General features: G+C 45.3%; 1 protein-coding gene across 1 annotated transcript; it reads right to left on the bottom strand.

Moving 5' to 3' along the window:
- Positions 1 to 8,154: 8,154 nt before the first annotated feature.
- On the bottom strand, positions 8,155 to 10,233 carry LOC145090031 (uncharacterized). Its single transcript, XM_079028389.1, has 5 exons — positions 10,163 to 10,233; positions 9,921 to 10,053; positions 9,700 to 9,827; positions 9,476 to 9,646; positions 8,155 to 8,224 (listed from the first exon to the last, which is right to left on the bottom strand). Exons 1-5 carry the CDS (start codon positions 10,231 to 10,233, stop codon positions 8,155 to 8,157), a joined length of 573 nt encoding a protein of 190 aa, XP_078884515.1.
- Positions 10,234 to 11,738: the final 1,505 nt, after the last annotated feature.

Below are 11,738 nucleotides of genomic sequence, written 5' to 3'. Positions count from 1 at the left end.
AGACATATCTGGAGTGTCTGACCTACCCTTTGGTCCTAACAACCGAATCTCGGGGACTCTTCCCCTCCTACTACCTCTATCTCATGTAACATATCATGCTAGCAGCTAAACATGTCATAACATACTGTTAGGCATATCTAGGGTGCCTAACCTACCCTTCGGTCCTAACAACCGAACTCTATCACTATAACGTACCATATCACGCTAGCATATAACATATCAGGTAGTAACAAAACAGATGAATATCACAAAGACAAACATCTAACATACGATCCCTACTGGTGGGCCGACATTGTGGCCGTAGACCCACCGCTACTGGAAGGTAACTCACCTCGTAGTAGCTGCTGAACTGTGCGGGAATCCTCTGACTGCTGCTGCTGCTCCGGAAATCCACCGACTAAAATTCCCACAAAACACTTAGTCAGAAACTGACATATACTCTTAGGGTAAAATGACCATTTTACCCCTGCCCAAGTCAAAGTCAAAGTCAACTTCTAGTTGACCTGACTCACCGAGTTGGCTCGTCAACTCGCCAAGTCCCTATCCTTTCATTAGACCTCATACCCGTCTCTACTCGTCGAGTTAGGCGATGACTCGACGAGTTTCCTTCTAAATGAACATCGACTGAATCCTCATCCGACTCGCCGAGTTGTATGAACAACTCGTCGAGTTCATCATCAACTGATTCACAGGTCCTGACCTTGACTCGCCGAGTTGGATGAATAACTCGTCGAGTTCATCTTCATCCTATGAACATGTTCTGTCCTCGACTCGCCGAGTTGATGAACAACTCGCCGAGTTCTATGAAGATTGCCTTGGACTCGCCGAGTCCGTTCATGCACTCGATGAGTACGATGAACTCCCAGAACAATTTGCTTAGTGCAGAACGTTGGGTCACCCCCTTGGGACCCCCTTAAAACCTTTCCACACTCAAGTGGGCCCTTATGACCCTCAACTGATATGGGACAAAACTTTGGATTTGCCGAGTTGGTCACAACCACTGCCTGAATCTTCGCTTTCTGATGTACAACACTTGATCAAAATGTATATCTATGCTTCTATAATCGATCTAGCACGTAAATTTACAACCTTTATGTGCTTGCATGGGACTTTAAGCTCAAAAGGTCATAAAACAAGCTCTCACAATGCATGGGGCCTTTCTTGAGTGCAAAAGCCACTCCTTTCTGCCTTGTAGCCCGTCAAAGGACCTAGATCCGCAACATCAACCTCAAACCATGCTTGGAATCATGGTTGGTGACCAAAATGACTTAGAAAAGCCCTAAAACTCCACAAAATGGGATCTATCAAAAGAGAAAGCAAGGTATAGACTTTATACCTTCTAAAGTCAGCAAATGATGCTCAAAACTAAATCCTTCTAGCCTCCTCTTAATCCTTCAAGCTTTTCCTTCCTTCCTTGTATCACAAAAGCACCACAATCACTCCAAAGGCCTTAGATTGCTTCAATAGCGGCTAGGGTTGGTCTATGGGAGTCTTCTGGGAGCAAATGGGATTAAGGAGGCTGAGTTAAGTTGTTTAAATAGGGTGCAAAACCTCGGATTAGGGTTTTTGCCCAAACAAGGTCTACTCGTCGAGTCCGGGACTCGACTTGTCGCTTCTACTCGGCGAGTTGGTCCTTCAACTCGCCGAGTCCAAGGCCAATATGCAAAAATATAACAGATTTAACAAAAAGAACACATACCAAGAACTAGGTGCTACAAAACACTTCAAATCACAAGGAGAGGGTTAGGGTTCGGTATATGATGCTCTGAGGATGAAGGAGGCTAACTTGGGGTGCATAAGGGGGGTTTAAATAGGGTGCAAACCCCTAAAATTAGGGTTTCTTTGAGACTGATGGACTCGCCGAGTCGCCAACTTAAAAGTGCTCAAAATGCCGTCCATACTCGGCGAGTCTAGCCTACGACTCGCCGAGTCCAAGGCTAAAAATGTAAAATACTCAGATAAATCATATATACCAGGAACCAGGTGCTACAAATCTCCCCCGCTTATTTTAGACTTCATCCTCTAAGTCTGTTACTCAATCCTGAAACAGCTCGGGGTAATGCTCCATCATTTCCTTCACCGGCTCCCAAGTCCACTCTGAACCCTTCCGGTGCTGCCATTGCACCTTCACAAGTTCCATCCTCTTGTTCCTCAGATCCCTCGACTTCTGGTCGAGGATTGCCACTGGCCGCTCAATGTAATTCAAGCTGCCATTGACCTGAATATCCTCCAGGGGTACCACCGCTGAGTCGTCCACCAGACACTTTCGCAACTGAGAAACATGGAAAGTGTGGTGTATCTGACTGAGTTCGGCTGGCAGATGCAGCCTATACACCACCTTGCTCACCTGGGCCAGAACCCTGAAAGGTCCAATGTATCTGGGGCCCAACTTGTCCCGTTTCCTGAATCGGATGACGCCCTTCCATGGCGACAGCTTCAGGAGAACCATATCCCCGACCTGGAATTCAAGGTTTGATCTCCGCTTGTCTGCGTAACTCTTCTGCTGACTCTAAGCAGTCTGAAGCCTGCTCCGAACCTGTTGAATCCTCTCGATCGTCTTGAGCACCACTTTGGTGCTCCCCATGACCCTCTGGCCTACCTCACCCCAACATATCGGGGTCCTGCACCTCCTTCCGTAACATCTCAAAAGAAGGACGGTCAATACTCGCGTGGTAGCTGTTGTTGTATGAGAACTCAGCCAAAGGAAGATAGGTATCCCAGCTACCACCAAAGTCTAGAACGCATGCCCGCAACATATCCTCCAGAGTCTGAATGGTCCTCTCACTCTGACCATCTGTCTGCGGGTGAAAAACAGTGCTAAAATGCAGAAAAGTACCCAGATCGTCATGGAACTTCTTCCAGAACCTGGAAGTAAACCGTACATCTCTGTCCGAAATCATCGAAACTGGCACTCTATGCTGTGCCACCACCTCCCTGATATAGATATCGGCCAATTTTTCGGCCTATATGTTCTCCTGAATCGGAATAAAGTGGGCGCTCTTGGTCAATCGATCGACGATGAACCAGATCGAATCCACTCCCCGCGCGGTCCTGGGAAGCTTGGTGATAAAATCCATCTTGACGTCTTCCCATTTCCACAACGGAATCTCCAACGGCTGCATCTTTCCGTGGGGCCTCTGGTGCTCGGCCTTGACCTTCCTGTAAGTCAAGCACCGCTCCATGTACCAAGCAATATCCCGCTTCATGCAGGGCCACCAATAGTCCAGATGAAGATCCCTATACATCTTCATCGCCCCGGGATGAATGGAGAACCGGGATTTGTGCGCCTCCTCCATCAGAACCTAGCGCATGCCTCCATGATAAGGGACCCATACCCTTCGGTGAAGAGTCAACAACCCTCGGCTATCATAGTCGAAGGAGGAAACCTGCCCCACAATCCGCTCACTCTTCCGATGTTCCTCCTTCATAGCCTCCTGTTGGGCCTCCCGAATCCGCTCCAAAGCGGAGTCACCATTGTCATCCTCAGGAAGATATCTCGGATCGGCGCTGCCTTGCGGCTAAGCGCGTCAGCCACCACATTAGCTTTCCCCGGATGGTAAAGGATCTCACAATCATAATCCTTTACCACGTCAAGCCACCGACGCTGCCTCATGTTTAGATTCGGCTGGTCCATGAGATACCTCAGGCTCTTGTGGTCCATGTCAATGGTACAATGAACCCCATAGAGGTAATGATGCCAAATCTTGAGGGCGAACACAACAGCCCCCGGCTCCAAATCATGCGTTGGGTAGTTCGCCTCGTGAGGCTTCAGCTGCCTTGAAGCGTAAGCAATAACGTGCCCTCTCTGCATCAACACTGCGCCCAAACCCGAGATGGATGCATCATAGTACACAACCAAATCCTCCATGCCCTCTGGCAGGGCTAAGATTGGTGCCTCACACAATCTCTGTCTCAGCGTCTCGAATGCGGCCTGCTGCCCAGGTCCCCAACGAAAAACCATGGCTTTCCTCGTAAGCCTGGTCAGAGGTACGACTATCTTGGAGAAGTCCTGAATAAATCTCCGATAGTAGCTCGGCAATCCTAGGAAGCTCCGAATCTCGGATGGAGACCTCGGGACCTCCCATCTCATCACGGCCTCCACCTTGGCCGGATCCACTGATATCTTGTCCTGGTTGACAAGGTGCCGCAGAAACTGCACCTCGCGTAACCAGAACTCACACTTGGAGAACTTAGCATATAAGCTCTCTCTCCTCAAAGTAATCAGAACCTCACGCAAGTGCTCCTCATGCTGCTCTCGCGTCTTGGAATAAACCAAGATATCGTCAATGAAAACAATCACGGACCGATCCAACATCGGCCGAAACACGCGATTCATGAGATCCATGAACGTGGCAGGAGCATTGGTGAGCCCGAAAGGCATCACCACAAACTCGTAATGTCCATAGCATGTACGAAAAGCAGTCTTTTGCACATCCTCCTCTCTGACCTTCATCTGATGATACCCTGATCGAAAATTAATCTTGGAGAACCATGATGCTCCCTGAAGCTGGTCGAAGAGGTCATCGATCCTCTGGAGTGGGTAACGGTTCTTCACTGTTACCTTGTTCAGCTCCTGGTAGTCTATACACATCCGATGCGACCCGTCCTTCTTCTTCACAAATAGAATCGGGGCTCCCCAGGGTGAACTACTCGGTCTAATGAGTCCCTTGTCTAACAGCTCCCACAGCTGTGTAGACAATTCCTGCTTCTCAGGAGGAGCCAACCGATACGGCGCCTTGGCTATCGGATCCGCGCCAGAGACCAGGTCGATCCTAAACTCCACCTGCCTCTCCGGAGGTATTCCAGGCAACTCCTTGGGGAATACATCCATAAACTCCCGCACCACGGGTAAACTGCCCACTATCGCCTTACCCGCCTCCCGTGTGTCCATAACATAAGCGATATACCCTGCGCAACCCTGCTGAAGGTAGCGCCTGACTCTCGCTACTGAACATACAACTGGTCCTCGCTGTGGCCTCTCGCCCTGAACTACCAACTCTCCGCCACTTGGGGTCCTGATCCGTACCAGCTGATGTGCATAATATATCACTGCCCCATTGGGATCAACCAATCCATGCCAATAATAACCTTGTTCCCTCGCAACGGTATGGGAACCAGGTCTACCAGGTAACGTTCCTCGAACTGCCTCAAAACACAATCTTGGTAGACCTCCGATGCTTGCACTGATCGGTCGTCTGCAATCTCGACCTCTAGAGGGCTGTCCAACATGCCCAAAGACTCAGGAAACTTCTTGCTAAGCGCAAGAGAGACAAATGATCGGGTAGCACCCGAATCAAACAATACCTGAACTGGGATACCGTTCACATGGAACGATCCTAAACACATTTACACAAGGCACATATCAATATAATAACATCATAAAAATAAATCAGAGGGAAAGAATCATACCCGTCACCACATCGGGTGCAGCGCGTGCCTCCTCGGCTGTCAGCTGAAATGCTTGGTTCCGAACCACTGGAGCCTCCAGCTTGACCTTCCGGCCATCCATAACCCGTGCTGTCGCTGACGCTGGCGCCACTGCCGGCGCTGCTGCTGCTGTCAACCTGGGACAATTGGCCTTTTTATGGCCCCTCTGATTGCAATGGAAGCAAATCAGGTCTGATGTCTGAATTGCAGAAGCAGGGGCAGTACAATCTCTGCCAAAATGCCCAACCTTGCTGCACTTATAGCAACCTGAACCCGACCCAGTGCGACAAACTCCCTCATGTGCCCGACCGCATTTCCCACAGCGGTCTCGCCCCGTCTGGCCTTTCGGCCTACCATCGGGTCCCTTGGGCTTCTTCCTCGAAGCCCCCATCGTCTTCCCCCTCAGCAACCTTCCTCTTCCGTATGTGCTCCAAATCCATCTCTCTCTCCCTAGCCCTGGCAATCATGGACTGGAGGGTAGGGCAAGCAGAGAAACTAACATGCTCCCGAATATCAGCCCGTAGCATGTCATGGTATCGGGTCCTCCTCATATCCTCATCCCCCGCATACTGGGGTAATAACAAGGCCCTCTCCCGGAACTTGGCGGTGATCTCCGCCACAGTCTCCGTAGTCTGTCTCATATCCAAAAACTCTCTGGCCAGCTGTTGAAGCTTCACAGCTGGTGCAAACTCATTTCTGAATTGGGTCATGAAATCTAACCATGTCATAGCCTCAATGGCTGGGGCTCTTAATGTATCGCCAATCAACTCCCACCAATCCCTGGCTCTATCCCTCAAACAGCCTGCAGCGAAACGGACCTTCGACCCTTCCGGGCAGAAGCTCGTCAGCTGCACAGACTTGATGTCTGCGATCCATCTCCTAGCAGGAATGGGGTCCTTCACCCAATGAAAATACGGTGCACCACTCCCGTGGAAGTCCTTAAAGGACCGCATACGGGTACCCACCTGGCTAGACGCCAGATCACTCCTGAATGCCCGGAGGCGATCCTGCATCAGCTCGATAATCCCTTCCTTGATCGACCCGAAAATGACTGGGGTCACCTCAAGGATACCTCTCGTAATCTCAGACGCGATGAACTCGCGTAACCCATCATCAACATGCTCGAGTCCTGATCCCGAACCCGATCCCGATCCCGATCCAGGTCCTGATCCCCCTGCTCCATGACGTGTGACCACCATTCTGAAAAATAATAATACAAATTTCAGGATCACATATACCCCCCGAAGGGTCTCACACACTCTCCAAATTTCCAGGTTCCATCTCAGCCCTCTTTGAATCGAGTACGAATCCTCTGCTTTTAGTAGTACGAGCCCATACTACCTTCCACATTTATCCGTACTTTCCCCAAGGATTACCTCGACTTCATCAGGTCCCTTTCACCTATGCTCATTCCACTAATCCCATACTAGGCTTCCCTAGGGCACTCTTAGACCTACTCCCCGCCATCAGCTGCATTAGGAGTCCTTACCGCGTCACCCTAACTAGCTTGCAGATACCGTTACATATCCGTTCACTAGTTAGTCGAAGTTGGCCAGAACCCCCTATAGCGCAAAGCAAGCAGCATTCGTGCATTGAGTAACCAAACCAGGCATAACCTACACAGGCCATCCTACTAACTAAACAGTCCTAGCATACAACTCATACAACAGGCATAAAAGGCATCCTTCCTAGATCCTTAGCCCTAGCTAGCATGCAATTATCAAAATCATATATCAGGCACACAAGGCATCCTCCTAGATCCTTAGTCCTATTCTAGCATGAAATTTTATGAATCCAAACCATACAACATAACATAACAAGTATGGTTATCTTGGGGAAAACTTACATGAGCCCGGCCGGTCGCACGCATCATACACTTCGTCTTTCTTAAAACTTCCCATTTTAGATTTTAGAAAACCATTTTCCTTAAAAAAAATCTTTTAGTCCCTCGGTTTGAGTCCAGACACCCTCGAGGGTGTGTCTGAATCCCTCAAACCAGGGCTCTAATACCAACTTGTAACATTCCAAATTTCGAGGCCAAAAATTTCATTTTTAGAATTTAGCATGTAATAAAGCGTGTTACTAAAACATTGTCAAAGTTACATTAATTATAAAACATAAGGTCATGTCTCAACACGATATTATCGGAAACAAGAAAATCAGAGTACGATCCCAGAAAATCCAGTGTGGAAATCATGTGTGTGATGCGCCGCTACGCCGTCGGCTCTTTCCCCTTTGATGAAGAGGTACCTGAAACCACAATTAAAACTGTAAGCATGAAGCTTAGTGAGTTCCCCCATCATACCACATACCATACAATACCATCGGTATCTTTCAACCGGTAATCATCATCGATATCTTTCAACCGGTAATCATCATCGGTATCTTACAACCGGTATTCATCATCGGTATCTTTCAACCGGTAATCATCATCGGTATCTTTCAACCGGTAAGTGGGGTCTATTCCACCCCCTACTACTAGCATACAACAACAAGGTAGAAGTATACAATCAGGCATATCCGAGTACTGACCTACTCTTCGGTCCTAAAGACCACTGTCAGGGGAAAACTATCCCTATCATACATGTAACATAGCATACAGATATATCTCATAACCAAACACGTATCCATACCAAGATAATTATCACAAAGAAAATCATCTTCCAAAATAATCCTACTTGGTGGGCCGGCATTGTGGCGTTAGACCCACCCTTACTGGAAGGTAACTCACCTAAAAAGGCTTACTACTGAAAAGCTGATCCGCAAATGTCTGACAGCTGCTCCGGTGATCCCCTGGCTATATTCCCATAAACCACTTAATCAGACATTGATACTAACCCCATGGTAAAATGACTATTTTACCCCTAACCGATTTCAAACCAAAGTAAAGTCAAAGTCAATTTCCAGTTGACCCGACTCGCCGAGTTGGCTTGCCAACTCGTCGAGTCCATATCCAGTCGATTGACCTTACTCCCGTCTCTACTCGTCGAGTTAGGCATTGACTCGACGAGTTCTCTTCCTGACTGAATACTCAATGGTCCTTCATCCAACTCGCCGAGTTGTATGAACAACTCGTCGAGTTAATCTTCATCCGAAGAACACGTTCTGTCCTCGAATCGCCGAGTTGATGAATAACTCGCCGAGTTCTATGAAGATTGTCTTGGACCCGCCGAGTCAGGGCATTGACTCGTCGAGTCCCTCCATTGATGAGTCTGGCTTCCGACTCACTGAGTCCACCTATGGCTCACTGCTCTACTCGCCTACTCAAAAAGGGGAAAATCGGGGACTCGCGACTCGACTCTCTGAGTTCGAAGAACAACTCGCCGAGTCGCATACATGCAATCTCTCTACACTCGATTCTGCTTGAATCCAGTGCATTCCATTCATAGATCTGGGTTCCTAGGACTCGGTTAACACGTAAAGTTTCCATCTTTACGTGTATATAATCATCCATGGGGATTCTAAGGCTCAAAACACACTAAAAGGGGTAGATCTAGGGCTTTCATGCAATATGGCCCCATAAAGGTATTAGATCTAGGCTTCTGGAACTTGAACATAGCCAGATCTAGCAGCTATTCAGCCCATTATGATCCCTATACTACTAACAAGCTTGGAAATGGATCAAAGATAGCTTAATGGTGTTCTAATGGGGATTTGAGCATAAAAACAGAATAGATCCGAATTGTACCTCAATGAACTCTGAATTAAGTCCTAGATTCTAGCTCTTCACCTTCTCTTTTGGTCTTTCCTTCCTTCTCTTCTTCAAACTTCAAGGAACAAGCACAAAAACACTTCAAATCACAAGGAGAGGGTTAGGGTTCGGTATATGATGCTCTGAGGGTGAAGGAGGCTAACTTGGGGCGCATAAGGGGGGGGGGGGTTTAAATAGGGTGCAAACCCCTGAAATTAGGGTTTCTTCCAGACTGATGGACTCGCCGAGTCGCCAACTTAAACGTGCTCAAAATCCCGTCCCTACTCGGCGAGTCTAGCCTACGACTAGCCGAGTCCAAGGCTAAAAATGTAAAATACTCAGATAAATCGTACATACCAGGAACCAGGTGCTATAGAATATGTTGGATATATTCTATCTGTAAGGTATCCAAACTTATATTCATTTATATTCACTATGAAAGAGGTATCTGGTGCATTACCTGACAAAATATCGTCAAATATTGGTGACTCATCAAGAAAGTTCACGTCGTTGTTCGAACCCGCAACCCTGAAAAAAGCATGTCAAATCCATAAATCTTGGGAAGAAATGACCTCTAATACCAACAAATGTGTTCCATGATGACCACTTGCGTACTGGCATTTCCATGCCATGAAACAATTTCTCCATTTCTGGTGTGTGCAACCAATGCTTCCAAGTATACCCAAAAAAGCATGTCTTTCTTCATGCACTGCATATAGTTGTTGTATATCATTCAACGAAGGTTTGCGCAAATAAACGTCACTGAAGGTTTCAACAACACCTCTCGCCAATCTATACAAACTTTTTTTGCAGTTCTCTCAGACATTTTCATATAATCGTCAATCGAATCAGGTGACTCTCCCATTGTCATAAGCTTAACTGCGGCAACACATTTTTGCAACCCTGTGAATTCTCGCTTGACTCTAGCATCATATCTTATTTGAAAAAATTCATATGTAAACGTATATTTAATATGTAAAAGCTATATTTGAAAGAAACAATGTATTTAAATTATGTAAAAGCTATATTTGAAAGAAACAATACCTGCTTTCCAACACGTTGGCTATCCGAACAAAAACATTTTTCCGAAAACGAAATCTTATTTTGAATCGCATGGTTGTTCTACACAATCATCTGCAAAATAATTGTGAATTAGCGTCTGTGCCCTTCTTCAAGATCTTTGTTTAACGTTGCACGTCTAGTTAATAAGAGGAGTTAGATTTGGTTGTAGCAGCACGTTTGTGTAATACTCGTACATCATAGAAACGAATATATCATCGTCATCACTATCATCGAATGAATTCATTTTATTTTTTTGAAATGTATAGAAAGTATATGGAATAGAGAAAAAATGGTGATTAAATTTATAGATAGTAGTATGAATGTAGAGGTAAATATTTTTTTTAAATGTTACCGTTTTTCAACCGTTGAAATAGAGAAAAAAAAAATAAAAAAGCGCATTATCGATCATTACAACAACAACGAAAGTCCACATAACGGGAGGGGGTGTTCCCCCATTGTCATGCCGTTATCCGCTGCCACCTCACAAAAATGAAACTGGGGGTTGCCCATACCGAGTCCTCTTAGAGGCTACCTAGAGAGGACGCTAGTGCTCTTGCAGACATATTTATTGGAATTAGAGGCTTACACGATTTCGATTTTGTTAGTTTACACTCGTTTGTTGGACTTCTAATCACAATGTAGGGCATATTAATTTGATTGGAATGTGTGGATGTTGTGCCGTTATTTAGCGATCTCATCCTTACTAATAAATGAAAGTTTTTTTGCCACTTGTCATATTCTTCTTCATTTTGACACATGTAATTTTTCTAAGATTTTTAAAATTATTAATTTCCACTTGTCATTTTTTGAGGATTTCACATTTCTTAAAATAAAATTTTAATAAATTCTAATGGGTCATATATATATATATATATATATATATATATATATATATATATATATATATATATATATATATAAGGTTATCGTTCTATTAATTTGATAATATATTCTCAAAAATGCTCCAAACGATTTGATTTCTTTCATAAATGCCAAAAGATTACATTTTGTATGGAAAAGCATTATTTTATAAAATATTTAATGTTTACATAATTTTCATATTAAAATTTTACTTTTAATAAACCCGTATAATATACAGGTCTCACACCTAGTTTGTATTGTAATTGTGGTTTTGCTAACTCCTTGCTAGACCTTAATAAATCCGATTCTTTTGAATAAAGTACATTTGAGTGCCTTGGTTTAGCTTCGGCAACAAATTTTTAATGACATATGCATGTCGGTATCAGAAAGTAAGGCAGCATGGACGATGGCTCAGGGCCTCCAAATTTTTGCGGCCCATTTTTATGTATTTACTTATATTATTTTAGAAATAATTTTTTTTTTGTATTAAGTTGTCGCAGACAAAGGCAAAAAAGGGTCTCGTATTTTTATTTTGCCCAGGGCCTTAAATCGAATTGAGTCGGCCCTGAACATATGTCACCCAAAGATAGAACTGTGGGATGTGAACATATGGTTTTGACCACATATGTTGTGATGTGAATTTATAACCCTTTTATATGACATTTGTTGTAGCATTGAGCCCATTTTTTATAGATTG

Source organism: Lactuca serriola, chromosome 2, assembly GCF_051521515.1.
Source record: "Lactuca serriola cultivar US96UC23 chromosome 2, Lser_US96UC23_V15, whole genome shotgun sequence".
NCBI classification, from domain to species: domain Eukaryota; kingdom Viridiplantae; phylum Streptophyta; class Magnoliopsida; order Asterales; family Asteraceae; genus Lactuca; species Lactuca serriola.
This window is presented reverse-complemented; position numbering and strand designations above follow the sequence as displayed.